This window comes from Egretta garzetta, unplaced genomic scaffold (assembly GCF_000687185.1).
Source record: "Egretta garzetta isolate BGI_Z169 unplaced genomic scaffold, ASM68718v1 scaffold187, whole genome shotgun sequence".
Classification (NCBI taxonomy): domain Eukaryota; kingdom Metazoa; phylum Chordata; class Aves; order Pelecaniformes; family Ardeidae; genus Egretta; species Egretta garzetta.
In genome coordinates this window covers 873,139-897,949 of record NW_009260342.1, presented here as the reverse complement: position 1 = coordinate 897,949, position 24,811 = coordinate 873,139, and the positions used below count along the sequence as shown (strand labels likewise).

Genomic DNA, 24,811 nt, shown 5'->3' with positions numbered 1-24,811 from the left:
GTGGTGCATAATGCAATTTCTCACCACTTGCTGACCGATGCCCACCCAGTCCCTGACCAGTGATTGTTGCCCCCCAGCCAACTCAGTTTATATACCCCCCGCCCAGTTTATATACTGAGCATGATGTCATATGATATGGAATACCCCTGTGGCCAGTTGGGGTCAGCTGTCCTGGCTGTGCCCCCTCCCAGCTTCTTGTGCACCTGGCAGAGCATTGGAAGCCAAAAAGTCCTTGACTAGGTGTAAGCCCTGCTTAGCAACAACTGAAACATCAGTGTGGTATCAGCATTCTTCTCATCCTAAATCCAAAACGCAGCACTATGCCAGCTACTAGGAAGAAAATTAACTCTATCCCAGCTGAAACCAGGACAATCAGGCATCATACATGCTTGATTTTGGTTTTTTTCCCCCCAAATCTTAGCATATGACTAACACACCATATATATTGTTTATATGCTGCTTGAAAACTATTTTCATATGCAGAGTAATTTCTACCTTGCAGATAAAAGACGTCACAAGTTCAGTATGTATGCTTCTTTGTGCTGAATATGCTCATATACTTTCATACTCATATCTCTTCAAATGTTCACTTTGGGCTCTATTTTTTCTGTGGCTAATGAGAATTAATTCAAAAATACTCAGGTGACTAACAATATTTTACTCCTAATCACAACTCTTGGAGTCCAACTGCAGAGAACTTTGTTGGGAAAAAAAAATCATACTCTATTATTAACAATTCATGCATTATATTGAAATTTTAGTGTGTTGACACTTCAGTCCACGTGAAAGACCATCTTGATAATGTGATTATGCAAATGACAGGCTTTAGGAGAAAGTGTTTAATTTTGAGTCTTCTGTAGAAGAAGAAAAATATTGCTAAATGTTCTTTCAGTATTGCTTCTCCTTGATTGCAGGACGCCCTCTGAGCTTCCTCCCAGTGAGGGCAGTTACTTGCTGCATCGCACTGCAGCTGCAGTCCAGCGTGGATGGGGGTGAAGGGAGCCAGGTGATTCCCTGATGACTCCAACCTCTGTCCACTGCGTTCCTCCTGTCTAGTGTGTTTGGGCAGAATACACTTTTGTGTATTGCATCTTTTATTTTGCTGTTTCAGGGCTCAAGGTGGCATGACAGCAGGTGGCTGGTACATCAGTGCCTATGTTAACTCTTCCTTTCCTAGATGTGGAGCAGCTGGCCGTGCCACCAATGCAAACAGAGGGAATGAGTCTGTCGCTTTTGTTCAGCTGTGGAAGTTCAGGTCCCCTGTGGTACTGCAGCACTCTGATATCATTCTAGCTTCTATTTTAAGAATAGCTTCTCCAAGAAATGTAGGTGGCTTGGGTTTTTCTTCTTTGTTGGTTTTAACTTTACATTTGCAAACTCAATTTCTCTCTCCTTCTGCAAGGTGAGGCTTTTTTTCCTCTCCTGCATAATCGCAGAAAATTGCCAAGGGGTTGATGTTTTTTTGAAGTGAAGGCAGATCAAAGTTGCACATATTTCTTGAATGAAGGCAGCATTTACTCTTTCAGACTTTTACAGCTGATATTTGCTTACCAGTGTGTCTCTTCTAATGCCAAGAGAAGTAGACAGTGTGCTCTAGATAGGACTGAGGTCCTCCTTATTAGAGTCATTTCTTTCCCAGAGCAAGTGAATGACATAGTGGTTGACATAACTCTGAGTGCTGTTGACATTACAGTTCCAGTAGCTGATCCCGATGGTGCAGCTGTACAGATAATGGATTGCAGTTCATTGCCGGTGCAAGCAGAGGTCCGAGCAGGCTCTTGTTTCCTAGGCTTCAAAAAATAAGAGCATCCCAATGCAATCACAAATTGCATTGGTATGATACACGCTGTGAACTGGGGATGGAAGGAAGTCTCTATGCAGCTGTCATTAAACTTGTAAGTGGATGTTTCTCTCCTGTTGGGACTCTGCTGCTTTAGCAACCATCAATTCTTTATTCAAGTATGAGATTTATATCAGATGAACTCAAGTCAGGAATTCACCTGGAACCTGGACTTCATTCCTGACTCCATCCCAACTCCCTCGTGAACCATAATGTTACAAGGTACAGGCTGAAGTGCAGCAGTATGTATCGTGTGGCCCTTTTGTATAAGCCATGTCCCAGACAGTACAACTTAATAGAAAATTATTTGTAATAGGGTGATACCCAGGTCACCCTTGTGTTATATATTGGGATGGAGAGAGAAAAAAAGCAGATTCTTATTCAGAGAGCATTTGCTTTTAGAATTAAATAAATGTACAACTGTTTTCCCTTCCCACCCAACCCCTGCAGTGCTGCTGTTGGGCCACTTGGTCTGAACTCTGATACATATCCTTCTAGGTTCTAGAAATGCTGATTAAATAATTGATTAGCCTGTTGTAAGGTTTGGATGGCAGGGGGTTGGGTTGGGGTTTTTTTGGTTGGGTTTTTTTTTCCAGATGATGCCTGGAAACCTGCTTATTATGAGTTGTAAGCTCCTCTCTTCCTATGCTTGTTCTTAGTGTTATGCCTTCATGTCGCAGGCATTTCACCCTCTATTGCCCGAGGGGTTAGAGGTGGCAGGTGTGCTCTCTCTTTCCCCACAACTCTTAACCTTTGGATAGGAAGTCTCATCCCTCCTATTTTCTGGGGGGTTTATAATGTATATTATACATAATGTCCTGGAGCAGAGCCCCCTGAAAGCAGTAAGTCATTGTAGGAGCCAGGGAAGTTTTACAGGTATTGAGCCAGCATCTATTGCCTGATCTCAAGCTCCAACCAAAGCTGGTCTCCTCTGAGTCTGAGCATCTCCTACATGAGCAGCCTGTGCTATCCTTTCCACTGCTAGGTTCATGCTGGCTTTTTGAAGTGCCATCTATCTGCTGAAGTCTCTGGTTGGCACAGAGTGCCAATGAGATGAGGTCTTAATGCTCGGAGCTCATCTCAGTAAATCGGCCAGTATTGAGTGGTTTATGAAGCAGATGAAGGGGGTCATTTAAGATAGGAGCTGCAGGGGTAAAGCCGTGTTTCTCAATACTTAGTCAGTGCTAAAGGAGGACTCTGGTTTCAGACCAGCAAGAGCAAAGCGAGAGAGAGTGAAGTAGGTTTTGAAAAGCCATTGGCATTGGGCTAACCACTGCCTTTGAAGTCAGCTTCAATGCAGCAGCAAAATTCCCGCACCGAGGGTGTTTGAAACCCTCACTGCTGGTGGTCTGCTGTCACTGCTGTTTGAAGGTGGGTTTATAACCTTATTCCCTCTAACAAGTGACACTGCTTCAATAACAGTCAAAGCAACCTCACAATGCTGTCTTTTTTTTATTTTTTTTTCCATTCTTCGGTGCATCTACCAACAGCAAGTCCTGCCAGGCCACCACCATTCAGTAGTCACAGCTCATGAGCTGCATCAACCTTTTGCTCTAGCGCTCCTAATTAAGCAGTTTTAATGGGAGGATTTAATGTTTTACAGAGTCTAAATGAAGTGGAAAAAATATGAACTGATTTTTTTCTTTCCAGCACGAGATTTTGATCAGATAATTTAACCTCTGGGTGAAATGGAAGTAGAAGCATTTATGCACAGGTGGTTTTGTCTGCAAAAGCTTTACTTTATGTAGGTCTCTGCATTAATATAGTTATTGCTTGGCTTTGGGCAACTGCTCTGAAGGTTTTCATATGCTTTCTGCCCTTCTGTTATCAGTAACAAAATGCCAAAGCATTTTGAAACCCGGTAACTTGTGACCAGCTTTAATGCCAATAATGTGATGCCTCTTGTAAAAACAACTGCTCAGATTGTTTTTTCGACAGCAACATGGTTTTGTATTCTTTTAACTCATTTAAATAAGACTTAGTTTCCTCTTCGTGCTGTTCTGATCTAACTCTAGCTAATGCTAGATCAGCTAGCTGTGTGCACAGAGTGAAAATGGTCGTTCCTTTGAAAGCAATCTTGTGTCTGAATTGAAACTACCTGGATATGTAATTAGGATATATAATTATTTTATATAGGATACACACAGAATTATAATAATTGGTTCTTTGTAAGGAAGGGAAAGCCAGTATGGCAGGAAAATTATGTTTAGTAATTTAATGAGTACCTTTTAGACAGAAATGATACTGTTAAATTTGGGGCTGTGCAGCTGAATGGAGTTGTGCTCACCCTTCCACGAGGCGTTCTGAATTCTGCAAGGGAAGCGCTGCTTCAAACAATTACGTCTCTTACATGTTATTGTATATCATAATCGCTCTGAAACTCTTATCTAGTTGCTAAAGCTGGAGAGAAGTGAGCTGTTTGGTGCGGTACTGGATTTTCTAGTTTTACTTTAGTATGTCTGAAGTGAATATTAAGTTAAGCAGAGAGGTATAGCCGAGGCAGCCTGGGGAGCTGGCAGATGAGACAGTGCATTGTTTCCCATTTACTTATAATAATGAGAGATACTGGAGTGAAGATAAGCAATATTACATATACTGGGAAGAAAGATTGGTTCAGATCCATTAAATTAAAAAAAAGTTCCTTTTACCTGTAATCTGCAGATAGCACATAAATTAACTGCAGCAGGAGGAGGAGAAGCTGCATCCTTCCTCACTACCCGTGCTGGCAGAGGCTCAGCATCACTAGCCATGTCTCCGAGTGTAAATCAGGCATACATGATTTTTTCTTTCTAGTTTCTAGGTTGATCATTTGAGACCTCGTTGCCTTTTTCTTTCAAGAAAGACCTTCTGCAAAGCAGACTACTCTGGACAAGTTTTTTCTGACCATCAAGTAAAAGCAAGCCTGTCTAGTCTGGGGAGTATGTGCTTGAGGGAAGACTCGACTAGTTTAGAGTGAAATATCCTTGATTAAAATAGGAGGTTAACAGTGCTTCTGTGTGTGCCTTGCTTCACAACTTGCATGTTAGCTCCAGCATTTGAAAAGATAAATTTGGGCCAGGAGGAGTATAAAAAAAAAAAAGAGAGAAAATGAGCTGGAAGTGAAATACAAATGTCCTTATTTAGTACAAAAGGATTCATCTCACTGTCGACTCTTTGTTTTTGTTAGGTTTGCACTTGGCTTGACAATGCAAAAGAAGAAATTTAAATTGTTGGAAATGTGTGAAAATCTGAAGTAAAACAGGAGTTAGCAGCTTGTGAAACTTTTCTTCTAGTGTTATAGTACGCAGCAGCCTGCCCTGGGATCTTGTGCGTTTTCTTTGTTTCAGAACTTGAGAATATGTGTATTTACCTTGCCAAAAGTATGCAAAGATCCACACTGTGAAAAAATACTCTGCTGATGCTCAGATGTTTATGTAAGAAAAATACTGCTTTAAAGATTTCTTGTAGATAAATGTTTGGATAGAGGTACCGTTAACAGGGTGAAGGGACGCAATTTGGCTGCTGCTTTCCCAGCCTATCCTTGAATGCAAACTCAGACCCTCTCCATGACTCTTGGCCATCTTCTGCAGCCATCAGTCCTCTTCTTGTTGTAAGGCTCTCTGGTTTTCCCCAGAGAGCAGAGCTGTCTAAACACACAGACGTGGACAAGGACAGTCGTCTCCTCGTAAACTCACCAAAGTCACTAAATCTTTGGCTTTTGCTATTCATTGTGAACCTGGGAATTACCTATTCTGCAGTGGGGAGGGTAGCTGTGAAAACTCATTTTTGTACAGATTTTTTTGAAATTTCCATTGTTTTGCTTTGCAAGCAGGTTTCAGGTGGGTTTATGATGTAGACAAGTGTATTCTTGGCTGGGCTGGGGCTTCTATATTAATTTCGGATAACATATGAATGTGGAATTTGAGCCCAGCTCTCTACAAATCGAAGTTAATGAAGTAATGACAGTGAAGCCCCATAGTCTGTCTCTCCTTATCCAGACAAACTCATACTGTGTATGTGTAATGCATGTGGCTTTTTTTAGAGGGCATTTCTTTACACTATCATTTATTTCTTCCTTGGAAGCTATAGCTAGGGCAGTAGATGATCATGAACTCTTCATGGGAGTTTTTCTGCTGATGATTGTAACAGTACACTAAGTTTGCTGTGATGAGAAGTAAGTCATGTTGAGTCCTGGCAGAAGACAGTTGTTTTTATTTTCCTGTACCCACTGCACTGTCCTATATTTCTCACCATCTCCACTGCAAATTGTTTGCGGCATCGTCAGGCTGAGAGGAAAGCAGGGCGTACCTGTTGTGTGGTCCAGCTCCAGTGTTGTGGTGTCTGTTAAGGAGCAAGTCAGTAGCAGCATCTATTCAGAAAGAATATCTAAAATCAAGGGAGGATGAAGCAGATTAGCTAAAAAAGTCAAATGCCAGAAGTGTTTGTCTTCCCTCACCCTTTGTCAGCAGAGCTCAGGTTTGTATTCTAATATTTATGTAGCTAAAGGATATTATAAAATCAGAGGAACTGTGTCGCAACACAAGGGGTTTTGTTCATTCCTATAATCCCAGTAGGAAAATGACATGATTTTTTTTATTTTGTATACTTGAGTCTTTTTAAGCTTCCTTTTTGCTAGTAGTGTTGTTGGTAGCTTAATGGATTTCTTGATTGTTGAGCTCCTCTTTCTGATACAGTATTGTTAGTCTTTGCATGCATTCAAAATGACAGGGAGCGTTAAAAACAGTCACTTCAATTTGAGATATCTAGAGATAATTTTTTATACCCACTGTGTGAAAATAACTTGAACAGTAGCAGAATTATCCATTGTAAGAGAGATGATTTTACTTGTGAATTGGGTTTAGAGATTAAATCTTTCCTACTTCCTGGGACGTAGATTTCCTATTCATTGCTCTGTTAAGATTAATCGGGAGCAAGACTTTAATCCAGAACAAAGATGATTGAATTGTCCTTAAACAGTGATATAGAACATTACCCAGATCTCACTTTATTGAAAGCCTTTTGCAGTCTTGCAGTGCTGAAAAAACACGAGTGTATGAGAGCTGCTTGTGAGTACCTCATATGAAGGATGCTTTTTCCTCATTTGCTGGCTCATTAGAAAGTAAAATGCTTTCAGTTTATTTTTTGGGGAATAAAGTTGTTAGGAGGTATTGTATGGAATGGGTTAAATCTGTGTAGCATGTTACCTAGAAATTATTTTGGCATGCAGTAAGAAAAAGGGCTTACTCCACCTGCAAAAGCTTCTGACAGCTTGAAGGTCTGCCATTAACTGAGCCGCTGCTGGGTCTGTGGAGTGGCCAGGTCAGAAAATTAAGTACCTTAATGCAGCTTTTGTTTCCTCTTTGGGAACCTAGAGAAGGACAAGCTCAGACCCCAGCTACCTGAGCCTGTCGGGCAGTGTGTCTGGCAGAGCCACAGCATGATCCACAGCTTTCCTTGCTGCCACCAGCCCTGACTGCACGCTGCCGGTGCAGCGATGCTAACAACAAAACTGTGCTTTTAGGAATTAATGTCTTTTTTTAATCTCCTGTTTTCCAGCAGGAAGTGTGGAGAGCCATCGGGTTGTCCTAAACCTCCAGTTACAGCCTAGAACAGAGTAAGGGTGTCATCTGGTTTTCACCCTTTTGGAGTGCCAAGGAGAGAGCATGGGGGGGAAGAATCTAATTCCAGGTTTTCCAGGCTGTGACGTGTGAGCTTGCAGACCCTCAATTCATTTCAGGACTCCTACCTGAGAGCAGCCTGTGATTGGTAACGTTTGAGAGCTGGCAATACTTATTTTAGATGCACATACCACATTTAAAATTAAAAAAAAAAAAAAGGGGGGAAAAAAAAAGAGGAGCTTGCTGTTTAATGGCCTTGCTGTAGGGATGCTGGCAGGCAGTACACCATTGGCAAGCTGTTCCCTGGAGTTTAGGAGCGTATTCAAGGCCAGGAGATTTAGGGACTTCATTAATGGCACTGCAGCTTCAGGCCCCGCTGTTAGCTGGCAGTCACTGAGCGAGTAAGAAAGGAGCCATCGGTGCCGCGTTTAAGGCTATTGGGCATGCATGTGTGCCCCGTGCAGCATCTCTTTCTTCTGGCTAGAATGATTTTGACCTTCTGAGTTAAACTTTCCCACTTAATGATATTTTCCTATTATTTGAATCCTCTTTTCTTCAGCTTATTTGCATGCGTTACATCATGTTTCATTTAGGATTTGATACGGTCAGAAGCCAAGGATAAAAGACAGTGTTTTAAGGCTGTTTTAATCATGAAAATTTGTAGGGACTGGAAGCTGCTGGGACCAGTCATGGGCAAAAGAAAAATGTTTTGTCCACCACTGCAGTCTTCCTAGAGAAAAGTGGAGGTCTCTGTCTGCTTTAGGAGAGCCAACTAAACCGGATCGTTCCCCTCCATACATGTGTATTATCCCGTAATGTGCCAAGACATCTCCTGCAGCGTCCTCAGCAGCGACTCTGCTGCCCAGACTTGATGTCCTGCCACGTGGGGACAGCCCTTGGGCAGGGTTTTGTCTGCAGCATCTGGAGCTAAGTATAATTGTCCAGAGTTAATCCAGCTCGGTGGTTTAAAGCAAGACTGTAATCATAGTTATTGTTTTTTGTATTAAAATGATCCTTTTTTTTTTCCTTAAGTCCTCGTTAGGTTTAGCAAACTGGCTGTAGAGGTGATTATGTTCTGTTTGGAGGGATGTACATGGGTGGAGCAAGGCCACAATGTCCTGAGGTTCCCCTTCCTTCCCAATTCTTATTGCTCCTTCAAGAAACAGTCTTTTGCTGTAAAGCCAGGTTTGCAGCTTTGATTGAAGATGACTGTGCAAAACCCCATAAAAGGCATGCACACCCCAGAGTAATTAAAAAAAAAAAAAAAAAAAAAAAACTAAAAGGCACCTTGGAATGTGTGAACTCCCTGGGATGCCAGGGGCCATTGCCTGTGGTTTGCTGGTGTCCCCAGGCAGGACCTAGTAAATCTTTGTCTGCTCAGAGAGCCCAGAAAAAAAGGGAAGAAAGGGAGAAAGGATGAAATTGCTCTTTCTGAGGTTTGGGATGATGATTAAGTGCTGGCCCACTGCCTGATGACTGTCACTGGTTTGCAGAAGTGAGACAGATCTGGGAGAGGTGGCTGCAGCTGTATAGCTGGGAAGTTGTGCTTTTAATTGCTAATTAAAGTTGCCATTTGCATTTGGGGTTTTCCTTTTTAAAGAATGACATCATATTACGCAAGAAACTGCTAGCATTGTTTATTTCTAGCACAACCAAACTGGCAACTTGCTCTTGAGGCTTTGCTGGTACATCTGTATTTCACCTATTGCCTACTTTTGCTTTCCCATCTGTTTTTTTGACTTCTGTCCTGACAGCCCTTGTTCTTCTAGTCCTTGACTCCATTCCCATGCAGACATACGATCCTGTAACATTTTCCCTTTTGTCTTCATAAACAATAGGCAAGCAGTCTAATAGTGTAAGTCCAAAGTCAAGGGAGCTTTGCAGATTCAGGTTGACAACTCCTCTCTGAATTATTTAAAGTCCATAAACAAAAAAGGCAATCTAGAGCTTCAGGTGACTTCTCATCTAGTATTGTGGAGAATGCCTGACAGTCGAGTCCTGCTAATTTTGCCCATGTAAATGCATGGGATTTAGTAGAATAGCAAATGCAATTAGAATTCAGGGGCTACCTCCTGTTGTTCCTCAGGGGGGAGGGTAAGTTGCAAGGGAGGTGAATGAGCAAGTTGAGGAGAGGGAAAGTGGAAGGTGAATGAAAGAACAGGGAATTTCTCTCTAGTTGTAAGAATTGTGTGTTGAGTTAGGATTCCCCACTGCCCCCAGTCGAAGAACTTGTCTAAAGACATCCTGCATTTTTCTTCTGACTTCAATCTCAGTCCTTGGTGGGGTGGTTGTGGGTTGTTTTTTTTTTACATCCTTTGTTTTTAAATCTAAAATGCTTTTCAACAGCTGAATGACCCAATGATTTCTGATTTCTCAGGTGCATTTTTGTTGCTGGTTTTGCTTGTCCTTCTGGATTCGGGAGTGGTTTAGATGGATGGGATCAGGGAAGCAGGCAGCAGAGCACAATTGAGTCCTCTAGATGATGCAAAGTTCATTATTATCTTTTGAATAGTTCATTTTGCAGAATGAAGTAGGGAAGAAATCATGCTTTGCATTTATTGTACTAAAGCTATAAAGCTGTACTCTCATCATTCTTAATACCTAAGGCATAGCTGTCGTCTCCTCCCACTCCCTTCTCCTCCCAGATAAATACAATGGAGAAAGCATCAGTAGTAGGATATTAGAGAAGCAACCTTATATGTATCATCTGTACTCCGTATGGTTTTGTTTAATGAAGTTCTTCACCTTTTATGTACAGTCAGATCTCATTAAAATTCAATTTACTGTACTGTCTTTTTCAATACCAGCCGTACAGTTTGGTAATCAAAGCTGATATTTTGCAGTGTGGCCTTACTTTGAAAACTGACCTACAAAAATGTCTTGTGGGCTTCAATATATCATCTTTCAGAGATTCCAGCATCTCTTTCAGTTTACAAACGAAAGATCACTCTCTTCCCAACAGCCTTGCAGACAAGACCCAGCTCAAAGTCCAGTTCAGTTCCCTTTTGTATACTGCCACAATGATAAGGATTTATGGAGACCATGCTGACTATGAGCCAGACCCCTTCTCTGCTGTAGGTGAAGAGGAGATGGTTCTGCTGGTTGGGGGAGGACGCCCAGCTCTGCTGCACCATCTTTACCTGTGCTTACCCTGTATCACAGGAGCAGAACACAGTAAACTCTTTTAACACAGCCCTATGACTTGAACATGTGCAGGGAGAAGATTTAAGTATAACTGGAATTTTACCTAGTTACTACTCAAGAGTAAACTTGTGCTTGTGACATTAAACACAGTTTTTAGATGTCATCAGAACCTGCTGCCTGCAGGTGTAGGTTTTCATTTTCATTGCCAATCTCAAGTTTATCAACATCTCTTCTCCTTCATAATTTTCCTTCATGCCCTGGCTAGTGAAAATATTTGCCCACTGCACTTGGGGCATTTTTGAAACAGTATTTTGAGGAGAGAAGTCTTCCTATTTCTCCAGACTAGAGAAGGCCACGTAGTTTGGTACAGCTTGCCTGGCCTCATCTGCATTGCAGGAGGTTTCAGGTACGTAGTGCTGCACTTGATCCTGTTATAACATTAGCTGAATTGGATGTTGAAGGAGAGCAGCAGGTTGTGAATTCTTTCAAGATTAATGGAAACTTTTGTTTTACCTTAATTAAACTTCCATTCCTTAAATCGAAGTCCTCTTTCCCAAATAGGTGTATGTTATAAATAGCATTAGTATAGGTATAATTTCATGAAGCTTATATGCATGCTAATGTTAATGTTTATGCCTTGATTTTTCTCTGCAAGAAACAATTTGTTCCTTCTTTTATCTCACCAGGTCCTGGTGATTTCACTTCTGTGGCACACATATATATGTGTTGCATAGAAAAATACAAGAAATATATATATGTGTATATATGTGTGTGTGTATGTATATATATTTCCCATAGTGGCTTATGCAGCTAGAAGCTGGGCCACCTTGCAGGCAGGTACCCTTCCCTTTTCTCGTCTTACCACCAAGCAGTTGCAGCCCTTTGGGTGGAAGCAGCCTCCCAGGATGAGATATTTTTGCTCTCCTGCTGTGCCTCACTTCCCCTCCCCTTGCTGTAGCTCTGCTTGCCATGCAGATGTGTAATCATCCTCCCTGCCTGCAGCCTGGGCTGGAGATGCAGCATCTTACATATGCTGTCATTTCCACCCCTGCCACCCCCCCAACAACATCCTCAGTGCTGACACTTAGACCCATGACTCTGTTCCTGTTGCTATTAAATATACTATTCCTGGCTTAAAGAGAAATGAAGGCTTTGATTTCCATGGCTGCCAGACTTTTGGCCCATCCAGTAACACAATTAGAAGGCTTGCAGATGCAGTGAAACCATGATCCTTCTTTTCCAGCTGGCATGAGCAAAACATTCAGAATAGTTAATGTGTTTTGCAGATATTGAGCACTCAAGTCCCCCTGCAAAGTTATTCCAAGACCCGTTAACAAAATGGTCAGGATTTTAACGTATGTGCAGAACTTTCAAAGTTGGCTGGTTTGGGATACTGTAGTATAGGGAGTTGGGTTTGATTTGGTGGTGGGATCACATTTAAAAATGGATGGGTACGTTCAAGGGATGTTATTGCAGTTAAAGCATATAAATTAAATATCAGAATTCAGGTTGCTTTAATGTGACCCTTTTTTGCATCTCTGTGTTAGGCCAGTCTTAGAGGTGGAGGTGATTTCATTAGGACAGTGCAAAGAAGCTACAATCAATTGGCAAGAGATCCAATTTACTAGGTATTGTCCAAGTAAACAGCGAGTGACAGCTTCCTGCCCCAAAGAGTTGACAGCCAAACCATATAAAATGAACAGTAGCAGAGTATGAATCCATTATCAGTTTTAATAAATTGATTTCCTCAGTCCATCAGCCATTTCATGAGTTCCTGCCAAAGTGTTCCCCCTCTTGCTGACCCAGTCAGGCTGACTTGGCTTGGCTCCCTTCATCATTCCTGACACCTCCTATGATTAACCCATTCTCCTGTATTGATTGCCACCACCTGTGGTTGTAATACATTAATTGGTCTTCCACTTTTGCTTTGAGGGGACAGTGTTGTGTGAGGGGTTTACTAAGGTTTTTCTTTCCAGCCTGTCCCACTAGCACTGGCCAGCACGTGTTCCCACCAATTACACAGCTGCAAGACCTCTTCCTCCAAAGGCTAGTTTGGAGCTCTATCTGCCCTGTCTTAAACCTATGGTAGCTTTAATACCTTAATATTAGTTAAGCCTTTCTCTCTCTTGCTTTAATTAGGTGAATTCTGTGTTACTTAATCTTGTGCTCACCCTGTCTCAGACTGGGAGCTGTGCAGGAACCCAGTCTTTCTGATTACTCTCATGTAAGCAACACTTTGTACATCATTCTGCTTGGAGAAGGAAGGCTCTGCATCCTACCATTATGAGACAGACTTCATATCGGTACTCAGGTCCCTTAATCACAGAGATCTGTTTGCCAAAGATGTTGAGGAGATGAGCTTCTCTTCGTTTCAGAGACCTTCTGAAAAACCATCCAGCTTTGCTGGGAGGCACGCACTTGGCTTAAAGAGGCTGACAGTAGGCATCATCTGGGTCTGAAATGTTTAATCACATGACAATTGGGAAACCTGAGTTGTTACAACAGCATGCAATTTGCATACTGAGCAGAACTTACGATTTTTGGAAAAAACAAGGCTGGACTTGCCCCAGTATGGGCTGTTGGACCGCATTCTAACTGGCTGCCAGGCGCTATCAAAAAACCTATCCCTTACACTTTGGGCAAATAAATTTGGCTGTCAGGTATAGCCTCAGTCCCAGGAGCCAGTGTTTTTTCTGTACCAAATGGGGTAAGCAAACAAAACTGCTGGATCTAGGACTGTAGGTTGAGGGCACAGAGAAGCATGTCCTCAAACAGAGCTGCCACAGTTGTGTGGGTGCCACCATTGTCTGCGACCACTGTGAAGGTCATCTCCTAGGTGTGGGGAGGGAGGAGGAGGTGACAGGATGGGCTCTGTGTGACCTGAAAGATTGGTTAAACAATGGTTTTGTAGAAAAGTGAGGTTATTGGCACACCTGATATTTTCCAAGATTCATAACTGCTCAGTGTGTTGTGAGCAGAGTCAGAGTTATTCAGGAATTTCTCGCTCTTTTCCCAAGCTCCTGGCATGGGAGCCTGGCATGACACTCCCCAAGGGTTGGATGAGCTGTTGGAGCACTTGGGAGATACCAGACACTGATGTAGGTCTAGGACCTATGGCTGCTAGGTAAGTGTCCATCCCATGAGCTCGGATGTGTGCATAGGTGTGAACTGTGGGCTGGGAAGGGTCACTGAGTTTCTTCAAAACCTTTGGCTGGGTATCATGTTGGACCCAGTGCGTTCAGCCTCATATGGCAGGTTGTTGCAGTTCAGGATTGATTTCTAGCATGCTTGATTGCAGTGGTTTGTGCCCCTAGTCTGTTTGGGAGAAGGCAGCTGGAAGGAGTTTCTCATTAGCAAATAAGCAAATACTGCAGTTTAGAAAAGGAATGCTTATTAGGAGAGTTAAAAAGCAGGGAGAAATACTGTTGAGGTTTCTCTTCAGTGCCTTGTTTTGAACATCTGGATTAACCTTGGGCAAATCCACTGAGTGTGTTGCCTCGGTTTCCCCACATGTCAAAGTAGGATAATACTTAGCTACCTTACCAGGGCATTTGTTACACTTAATTAATGTTGTAATGTGTCTTTGGTTCCTCTGATAAAATGTGCTGTGCGAATGCTAAGTTGTTTTTACTGATTGGATTGTTAATTAAATGTGCACATATAAATGATTTATTGGCGTTAGAGAACTAAGACTTAATAATTTAAAATATTAACGTCAAGGTGGTTGGGTCAATTTTAAGCCTGTATCATTCAGCTATTTAGAGACCGAAACTAATGGCACTGAGAGGAAGGGAAGCAGGAGCTGGACCAGCTAGCAGCTTATTTTGCGGTATTTCTATGTGGGGACTGATTTAATAACAGGATCTGAACTCCAGTGCCTGGCCTGGGGAAGCCACTGGCAGCATCAATGGCGTGCTGAGCTTCCATAGAGCACAGGAGACGTGTTGCCTAGCAGTGATCCCTCTTGGCCCAACTTAGAAACCATTTGTCAGCCTTCAGAGGAGCGTGCTCCAGCTCAGCACAGCAGCTGACATGTGGGATTAGTGCTTGCATATCATGAGAAAGCATGAAAGAAAGGATATCTGGGGCATGTGTGCTTCTACAAGGCTGCTGACGTGGATCACCACCTCCTGTTGAAAGCTTCTGGCCCAGCAGTGGTTTGTTCCCACACAATAACGTGGTGTTTCAGTCTCTAAGCATAAGGCTTCTGCTTCCTTGTATTTTTCTATCCTCTGTTTTTTATCTAGGCAGATGTTTCTGAGGTGGGTAAGGGAATGAGCTGTAGTTGACAGCCCAGGCAGGGACCAGAGGAACAGATAAGTCTTCCTAGTACAGTAATGAGTTCAGGGACCTAGAAGTACAGAGCTAAGAAGAGAAGGCAACCTGTGGGAGCAGATACAGTTGGTTGATTGATTACTGGGACCAGAGAGGAAGGTTAACCATCACCTATTTGCTTTCTGAACCCAAGGAATATGTGTACATTGGTGCTGGTACTAGCATGTTGGAGGCAAAAGGGTAGGAAAGAAAAGGACACTGTTTTGTAAGGAGGATTTTTAAAGGTGGATTCACAAGGGGAGAGAGAAGGAGACAGGAAGATGTACACAGTGCTGTGGAAGAGGCAGTTGAAACTCAAGAACAGAGCGTGGAAAGTAGGGTTTTGGTAAGAAATGCCATGCAAGGGACAATGATCTCACAAATACAAAAGCCCTGAAGGATATGGGACAGATGGTCTGGGAAAGATGAAAGTGTTCTTGCACAAACTAGGGAATTGCTGATTCAAGTGTGAAGATGACTTGAAAGAGGGAACTGAGCAACTGAGGAGTGTTGGATACAGTTGAGCTGGAAGAGAAAGTGCTGACTTGGCAAAAAGGAGAAGGAAGAAGAATAGAAAAGGTAAGAGGGATGGGAGAAACATATCACGCGTGTGAAAGAAAGAGGCATAAGAGAACCAACTAAACATGAAGCAGAGCTTAAACAAATTGGAGTTTGCCTTTCACAGTAGGGCAAGGAGTGTGTTGTAAATTAAAGAGGACCAAGGAGCTGGGAGGCATGGGAAACGATGTCTTTTATCACCTCTCAGGAGTTTCCCCACCAGCATCTGTTCCTTCCCAGTGCAGCAGCTGGGAGCGGTGGTCCTTGCTGTGCTTCAGGACTGGGCTGTGTAGCAGTTGTGGTAGACAGTGCTTGTAGGGTGGACTGCTTGTCTGTTTAATTTGGGGTAGCTGGGACTGAAAAGGCATTTCACGTTCTACTGATTTCTGTTTATGGCTCCAATCCCTGACGGTTTGCTGTTGGTCTGCACAAAATCAAAATCTAAAACTATCAGATTTAGGTCACGTTTCTGAATACTCTCATGCAGATTGATGGCCATTTCTTCAGATCACACATTTTGTTTCTGATGAGGGTTTGGAAGGGAGGCATGAGCAACAGCAATAGCGATAGTAATGATAGCACCTCGGGGCTTGGTTTTGCCACATACAGCACTGATGGGCAGGGCAGCATGACCTTGGCTAGGAAGAGATTAAATTCATCACCTCCAGCATGATGTAATGACTGACTGCAACAAACAGTAGAAGAGAAAGGAGGAAAATGTATCGGCAGCAAGAGTGCAGGTCTTGGACTGTGCAGTTGTCAAGCAACATACGGCATTGCATTATGTAAAATTGCCAAATGAATATTTGGGAGCTTTAAGTATTAAGAGAATAGATGCTAAAAGCTGTTTTCACTAAACTAACGCCTAGCTATTTCCTGTGGTTTTGCAATATTGATGCTAATGTGTTGCATGTTTATGTATCTGTGTTTTGTAGGCTTATTGCAAGCTATATTTATATAGTGCTGCCACTTTGTTCAAGGCCTTGAGCATATTGTTTATGGGGAGTGTCTGAAATCCCAGGATATATGACCGTAGGAGCAAGTAGCTTTAGAGACCTTGTCACAGATAGATGGGCAGTGGAGCTCAGTATTCCTACATACAGAGAAGAAGACTTGCCGCTTGGGGGAGGGGTGTAATGCCAACATAATTTGGTTTTAACATATGTCTCCCTGCATTGCCTGATGGAGAGTATGCAACAGCTGTTAGAGCTGTGTGCTTTGCTTTGCAGTAGATGCAGAATAGTAAGTGTCTGAGTTATTCTCATCTTGAATTCTAAATAAATTAGGTGCTCATCAAAACCAGTTTTGTTCCAGAATGACTAAATTAGAGGTGGTCACCTGTAGTAGATCAACAGTTCCTGGAGTGTGCTTTGCTGCCTGGCTCTCCTGCCTTTGCAGAGCTTTCTTTGCCCTCTTCCCATCAGTCTCATTGGCCTCTGTTTCCATCTTGAATTCAGAAAGCAGCGTAGAAATGAGCAAATCTGTGCCTGTCTGTGTGCAGCACTGTACATGTGCATACTTCTGTTTTCTTCTAGCATGGTCTTCGGTTGCCTTGTTGATCTCATTTTCGTGAGAGTTACATGTTGAAAAGAAAGGTCATGCTAAGAAAAAGTGATTTCTCACTTGGCTGAGAGATAGCTTACTACTTATTTGAGTGTGTCATTGGAGCAAGCCTTGGGCTGCTTTCCTCTGAGCACCCATCTGCTGTGAATAGAGACCTGGGTATATATGATAGCGAGTAAGCTTCCAGTTGTATAGAATCTTCTTGTGCTGAGTTTGCTCTGAATAGGAGTAGAAAAATGCATTAAGTGTAAAATCCAAAAATGAGAAGACTGCTTCTTCAGGGAGCAGGAAAGAGGGATATATTCATGTATTGAGAGTCACAGTTAGAAAATACCAGATGTGGAAGTGTCAAGAGAACTTGATAAAAGCATCCCTGGTACAGAGGTTAAAGTCTGGAATTGGAGAAAAACGAGGGGAGGGATTTGAGGAGATGTTGAATTTCTACCTGCGCATGTTTCCTAGCGAGATGTGCTTCATCTTGTGCAGAAGCTGCAAACTCTGCGTGGTGTAGGATGATGAAAACACTAATTTGTTTGAAAGCTTTTTTCCCCTTTATAGTATGTCTGTGAATTCCTACGTGAGAAGAAACTATACACGTGTGCATATGATTGTAGGCAAGTCTCTGTAGAAAGCAAGCCAAAGGCATGCTGTCATCCATAAATCTGTGGGTTAATGGGTTAAGAAAATATCTTTATGCTGTGCGGGTGTAATTGCATAGCATTTATAAACTTAAAAACCTGAAAGATTTTGTATTTGCAGCTGGATCTAGGAGGAAACGCAGGTGAGACCTTTTCCAGATATATTGAGTTGTTGCTTTTTTTGGGGGCCCAGATAAGCCTAAGGAGGCTTTATCTCCGTGTGTACAAAGGAATTACCTTCAGAATGAGATAAAAATACAGTTTCTAAGGATTAAAAGACACGGTTTAGTCATGCTCATTCTGTTCTAGGTTTAAAACCTAAGGAGTTTGGATGTTGCTGGTCCTGAAATGTCTTGGTATGACATCTTTTGTATGTAAGACCTCGTTCTTTAAAGTGTGCTAAGTTTAAAGGAGTAATTAATTTCTGCTTGGGTCTGATGTTCACAGTATAGATAATATTCCCTTCAAATTGTTCAGAAGGTATTAATGTTAGGTGAGTGTGGTGGCATATAAAGGGAATGAATTCTGGCACACAGGGAGATAGCAGCTTGTGCACCACTCCTTAACCATCCCACTGTGCACCCCTTTATCGATAATGATAACCGCAACAACAGGAAAAACAGAAAATAAAATTCCATGTGCAACATATTATCCTGCTGGGAGGAGATCTAATCTAGCAGTTTAGCTTTTAAAAACCTCTTGATTTTTTCACGCTGGAGGTTCATTGTGTTTCCTAGGTTAGACTTCGTAATTTTCTTTCAAAAACAAAAGCTGACTTGAGTCATACAACAAGAAAATAACTGGATCCTGTGGGATTTAGAGTGAAAAGCCATTAGAATCTGCTAATTACAAGATGAAGAGCAGTCAAGCAGTGGTGGTCTGGGGAACAGCTTTCACACATCTTGATATATGAAAAAGCTTTGTGCGTGACGTTGATAGGAAAAGTTTTGGTGAAATATGTCTTGCAGATGGTCTGCAGTTTCAGTCCTGAAAGTCAATACCTGAGTAATGCTTGCCATCTTCAGTAAGGACTGACTGAGTAGCTTTGCTTCAAGAAAGGGCTTTCTGTACACAAACTGCACTAATTTTAGTTCAACTATATGCTTTTATTCTGCCTATAAATAACATGAGACAATGGCCATTTGAGTGCAAGCTTTCTCACTCAGTATATTTTCCCATTGTATCAACAACCTTGCTTAATTAGGCTCCAGTGCCTTTGAGTAAGCGTTCAGGGTTACTTGGCAGTGAGTCTGTCTGCTTGAAAGAGAATTGCTGATGAACCAGCCATTCGTTAGCAAAAACGTCTGCTGGGGTGGGAAGGTGAGAAGTTGTTAATTTAAAATAAGATCTTGAAGAATCCTAACTGTGAATCCATAGAACAAACCTAGCTGAAAATCTAGAATATTCACGCTTACCTCAGTGATGACTGCACTGGAAGTTTGAGGTGAATACGCTTTAGTTGTGCAGAAAAGGGGCGATAACACAGGCACAAACTTCGTAATTATTTGTAATACTGTGAAAGTCCCGAATAGGATTTCCAGTCCATCGCATGAACATGTGCACATACAATTTGAAGAGACACATCTTGCATCTTAATAATCCTCCTGAGGAACAACTTCTTCAGCCTGTTGTGTTATTTCTGGTACCTGTAGAAAGTAGGGAAGAGTGTAAAAGTAAGAAATAAATGCTCGTCGTACCATTTCTCCTTTAGCCAGATTTTCCTCCTTCCTCAGCGTGGGCCTTGAGGGGAAACACAGCCAGTTAAGTTTATTTCAAGGTTAGTTTTGTCGGGCTAACGGCACAGAGAAGTGCTGCTGCATCTTTTATGGGTTGGCTTATGTGTTCAAAGCTGTGGTTGTTAGCTACCCACTGCAGTTCCCAACCTTCAAGTACTCTGACTCCTTTCCTGGTAAGAACAGCTTTTGCAAAACTACTGCATTTACAAACTATAAAAGCGTAGATTATGTTCACACATAAATGTTCTGATTCACAGTTTCACTCTCAGTGGGGGGGACCAAGATGTTTCAAAGTCGGTGTCCAGGCTCCTCCTCTTGTGTCGACCATGGTCCAGCTTTTCCTTCAGTGAGCTGCTGAATTTCACTTTAAGGGTTGATATATGTGGTATAACAGAGGAGGAATGGTCTCACAAAGGATTATGTTAAAGGGGAAAAAAAAAAGATGTGAATGATTTGTGCTCATCTTGCCTACTTTGAGCCCCTGTGGGACAGGCTCTCTATTTTATGTCAGGAAAGGAAGACAATAAAGTACTCAGCTGTGATTTTGCACGAGCCTGCTGGTGAGAGGGGTGCTTAACTCCTGGAGCACTGTGGCTGCCGGCAGGCATCAAGGTGGCTCTTTATTAGTGAAGAGGGGTGACAGAGAGGAACCTTGCAGTTACTGGGAGGATGGGTTTACAGCTTAGCTTAGAGGGTATGTCTGTAGCTTTCACTTGCTCTGTAGAGTCTGCTTGAATATTATCAGTGTGTGGCCCTGATATGTGAGTGCTGTTTTAACAGCTGTCCATCTGGGGTGACTTTCATTTAGCTCCCCTCCCCACAATGTTTTCTTGAAAGATGTCAAGAAAGAGTGGAAGAGCTCCAGCCTCAGCTGTCTCTTACTCCCTATCACACTGAAGCAGCTCCAACAATTTTCGGTTGTTCAGTTGAGTTTCCTCAAGCTTCGCGAAACATCCAGAGCATTTCTGATTCTTAATGCTGACTGCTCTTGCATGAATACTAGCAGTCAGCCAGAGTTGCCTTCTCCCTCCCTTCCTTCCCTGTACAAATTGCTTCCCCAGGGCCATCCAAATACAGGGCTCATCTAGGAGGGAAGGAAATCAGTGTGCTTCAAAATCCAGCTGTCACTGGGTGAATAATTCCTTTGAATGATGAATGTAGCAGGTATCTCATCTACTCAGGAAGGTCCTAAATTTGATTTTGTTTTTCTTTGCAAGTGCGTGTTTTTCCTTGCAAGAATGCACTGCAGAAATTTCCTTTGGCATAATCAGTGAAAGTCCCTTGAAATCCTAAGGGTAAATGCTCGTAAATTCTTGTGGGTAGACTAGTCGTGTTCATCTGGTGCCACATCCAGGAGAACAGGGATGTGTCAGGTTCAGGACAGAAGTGTTTGTCTGGTCTGTCTTTGCTCTCAGGACTGATTTACAGCTGTATTTTGCATAATGCCTACCTCCGTGTAGTTATGTGTCCAGTTTGTAGGCAATAACAAAGATTTGTGGTGGAGTCAAGTCCTTCCCAATGTCAGGGAACTGTCCTTCAGACTTCCCACAATACTGTCTGTAGTCGAGGAAAAAGTTGGCATGCGTAGAAGGCTGTTCATAAGTCTTAGCACAGGACTTGAGCCCTGGAGCCTCTTAGAGCTGTTCTGGACCTGCACACTCTATTAATCTTGACTGAGTCCTGAGCTGCACCTGCATTTGTCAATTGATCTTTCTATATTCATATGTAATGCAGAGAGACAAGAGGATGCATACTTTTGACATCCCCAGAGCCTTGCTCTTTTCTGTTAACTTAACAGGACCAAAACTCTTTAAGCTGTCTCCCATCAATTTTATGGCTGTCCCTGGCTTGTTGAGATGCCATGTTATCTCATCACGGGGGACCCGAGTGCACTGTGCCACGTCTCCACTGATTGCTCAAAATCTGCCTCAATGTGCAGAGGGGAAGTCGCCACATTTCATCAGTCAGTGGCTTTCCACAGGAGTGCAGTAATACTTGAGATCAGCAGCTGCATGGAACAAAATGCTGTTGCTTGCCTAGGCAGTAAACCCTTGTCTCTTGAATTTTGTTGTATGTTCTTTTTTTTTTTTTTTAGTTGTGTTTTAGCAAAGGCAGCTAGCACCTTCTGACTCTCCTGTTAAGGGCTACAGGTGCTAACCACCTATAGCAGGTGGTTCCTGAGTGGAAGAGTCATTTAAAAAATGGGTTTCTTCAGAGCAGGACTATTCAGTCAGGGTGGATCTTCAACATACACCCTGCCTCTGCTTTCGGAGATTCTGGCTCCTGCAGATAACAGATTTGGGAGGAATGAGGAAGGCCAGCCTTTCAACCTTCTTGCCCTGCACAGAAACACTAAGTGATTATGATACAGTAGAACACGCATCCATATGGGATGGTGATACCCTGTTTTTCATGCCTGAGAAATACAGATGCTTGTAGTGGTGCGGTAGAGGAAATGGGTGTTCTGCCTGTTAAGTGGTCATGGTGGTTGTCTTCTGAGGATGTGGTTACTCTGTCAGACGTGTCCTGGCAAAAAGATTGGTTCAGCATGCTCACGGCTGTTTTAAGTTATAAACCTACAGATCTAAGCAACTTCACGACTTGCTTAAGTGTTTAACGTGCTGAATGTATTGGCTGTTTTACAGGCAACACAAAAAAAAGAGAATCGTTTCTTTAGAGGATTAAAAACAAGTTACTTAGCTGTGTTCCCGGGGAAGCAGTGGTAGAGTGCCTTAACAAGCAAGTCACTGTTTGTTCGATGACAGATTTGGTGCTAATTTTGCTGCTGTCTGCTCCCGTTTGCATCTCATGGTTGTGGGTGAAAGCAGCAGAGCAGTGATTAGCTCAGACCCTGCTGAAAAAAAAAAAAAAAATAGTGGCTTCTGAAGAACAAGGGAGTGAGAGTATATTACCCTCTGGCGTTTTTATTTTATTTAGCAGGTAAAACTGTTCATTGAACCAGAGTTCATTTACAGTGGTACCCCAGCAGACTGCAGCAGCAGGATGAATTACCAATCACTCACAGTGCAAACAGGAATCATTCAAACCCTGGATCATCTGTACTCAGGAGTTCACGTCTCTTGCACTGCACGCTAGATAACTGCCAGTGTCTCTTCCTTGCCTCCAAAATCCTATCTGGCATCCCAGTCCCTGGTTTAGTCCCCAGATCCACCCCTGGTGGGTTTTGATTCTAATGCTGTTAACCAGAAGCTGAGCAGTTCACAAGATTAGACTCTTTTAGTCACCAAATTAATGGAAATTGGAGTATGTGCTTCCTTTGAGGATCTACTTCCTTTTCAGGAGCTTTGACTTGGAGGATCATTGGTGAGATAATATCAGGAGTCTTAACTAATCCCCTAATGATTTTACTGGGAGTGAACAAATCTATCTATAGAAATTAGCCCAGTGGTCCACCACAAAGCTACTCTTACCTGATAAGCGGGGTTTTGCATTGAAAAGAATTTTTCTCCCTTTACTTCGAAGCTAGTGGCTTTGCAAAGTCCCAAACCTTCGTGGAAAGGCAGCGTGCAACCCTCTTGGGGCTGGGTCAGGGCTGGCTTTATGCTCCCTTTGGAGCGGGGCGTATTCCAGTCACTGGGTTTATTAAAATTGCATGTGTTAAGTGATGGGATAATTACAGCAAGTTTGTCTGGGGATGAATAGCAGCAGTGAGAGGAATTGAAAAAGGTGTCTGAGAAAAGATATCAACTGTCTTCAGAGTTCGCAGTAGGCGGTTTGGCAGCATGTGTCACAACTGCTGGCACAAGGATGGATGCGGGACACCGGTCTGGGAGCAGTGGTTCAACATAGGCATCTCCAGTTCCAACCCTGCCAGCACCCCAGCACTTACATGCGTTAGGTTTATTGGCACCGTATTGTTCCTTTGGATTTCCCCCGTCTGAACAATTTTGGTTTGGGAGGGTGCATCTGCACTTGCTCGTCACATCAGGAATGCAGTCTGAAGAGCAGAGGCTGTCTCCCCCAGTTTTTGCCTGGGGGTTGCCTGACTGATGCAGCAGACCATTAATTTGCAGACAACCAGGATATCTCCAAAGGCAACTCCATCAATTGGCAGGAGGTAAATAGATGCTGCCTTTCTGAATAAAGCAGGGCTGGAGCCCTCTCTGTTTATCTTCCCTTCCAAACTGGGTGTATCTGCTATTGCTCTCTAATCTCTTCTCCTATTTGTTTTACTTGTCTGAAACCTCTTGGCTGTGGGAGAGGTTGCATGGCCTCAGAGATGGAGAGGTTTTGTCATGGTGATTAGTCGGTTTAGTTAGGGCACTGGAGACCTTTGTCCATATGCTGCCAAAAGATGAAAATGATTATTATTTGCCCACTTCACAGGGAGACTGTGAGGATTAATTCTTGTTTGTAAATTGCTTTGGAGATTTAAAGCTCTGTACAAGCACTAAGGATTATTGTTTTCTAATTCTTTAAGGTAATATAACTTTTATAGAGACTTTTAGCCTTGAAAACATCTTGGAAATAGGAAGAGTTAAGTCCCTTTGAAATTAGATATACTTGTAATGTTTAAGATAAAAACAACTGCTGCTTCTCTACTGCTTCTTCCAAAAAAGAAAGGAAAAAAAAAAAAAAGCAAAAGCAGATTGTGATAGTGCCTCTTTTTTTTTCCAGGAGTCCAATGTGCTGATTGCTGCTAACAGTCAGGGTACAATTAAGGTAAGTTATTTCATGCATCCCCTTTTTAAACATTTGAATCTGTTGTTAGTAAAGAGCAAGGTCAGAGAAACTGTACAGCCAGGAGAAACCATTAGAGGAGGTCATCCCAACTGTGGAAGTGTGTAATTTAGATTATGTATTTGCCTCTGGCACATGGTGGAGCAAGCAGACAGCACACCAGCAATGAAACCCAGTTAAAGCAAGGTGTAGAAAAGCTGCTGGCAGCCATCCAGCACCCACTGTGCCTCCACCACTCCTTAGGGTCCTAGTAGAACAGAGAGTCTGGCACAAGCATCTCCCTAGGCTCGTGCTGGTTCTTGTGGCAACGGAGGCTGCATGTTCACTCACTGGCATTAACCAGAACCTGTCCTCTGGCTGCTGCCGCCGACACTGGGTGCAGCAGAGCTAAAAGCTGAGCTCCTGATGCGCAGCCGGCTGGAGCAATGTTTGAAATGAGCAGGGATGCTCCCTCACTTTGCTTACTGCTGGTGCTCAGACTGGCTGTAACAGACAGCAGCTGCCGGCACAGGGGTTTGTGAAAGCAACAGCCTTCCCTGTGCACTGAGAAGCCAGCGTTTTGCCAGGTTTTCAGCACTTGAATTAAAAGGCTTCCAGAGTGTCTGTTCAATGTATTTCTATCCATGAAATGTCAAGTAATATGGAAAAGACTTTGTCCTTCTTTATGTGTCTATCAGCCAAGCAAAACCAGTACCCAAACCCAGGCTGGTGGTGATCCTC

The 24,811-nt window shown here is 42.8% G+C and overlaps 1 protein-coding gene and 1 non-coding gene across 3 annotated transcripts in view; both read left to right on the top strand.

Annotated features, from left to right (window-relative positions):
* The window catches only part of COP1 (COP1 E3 ubiquitin ligase), a 132,258-nt gene that overhangs the window by 103,654 nt on the left and 3,793 nt on the right, over positions 1-24,811 (top strand). For both annotated transcript variants that reach the window (XR_004842494.1, XM_035898086.1), the window contains exon 19: positions 24,029-24,073. Coding sequence is in view for 1 of the 2 variants with exons in the window: in XM_035898086.1 (XP_035753979.1) it covers positions 24,029-24,073 (45 nt within the window). In the remaining variant the exon portion in view is untranslated. The remainder of the gene's footprint in view (positions 1-24,028; positions 24,074-24,811) is intronic.
* On the top strand, positions 8,104-8,238 carry LOC118452697. The gene has a single exon (XR_004842498.1).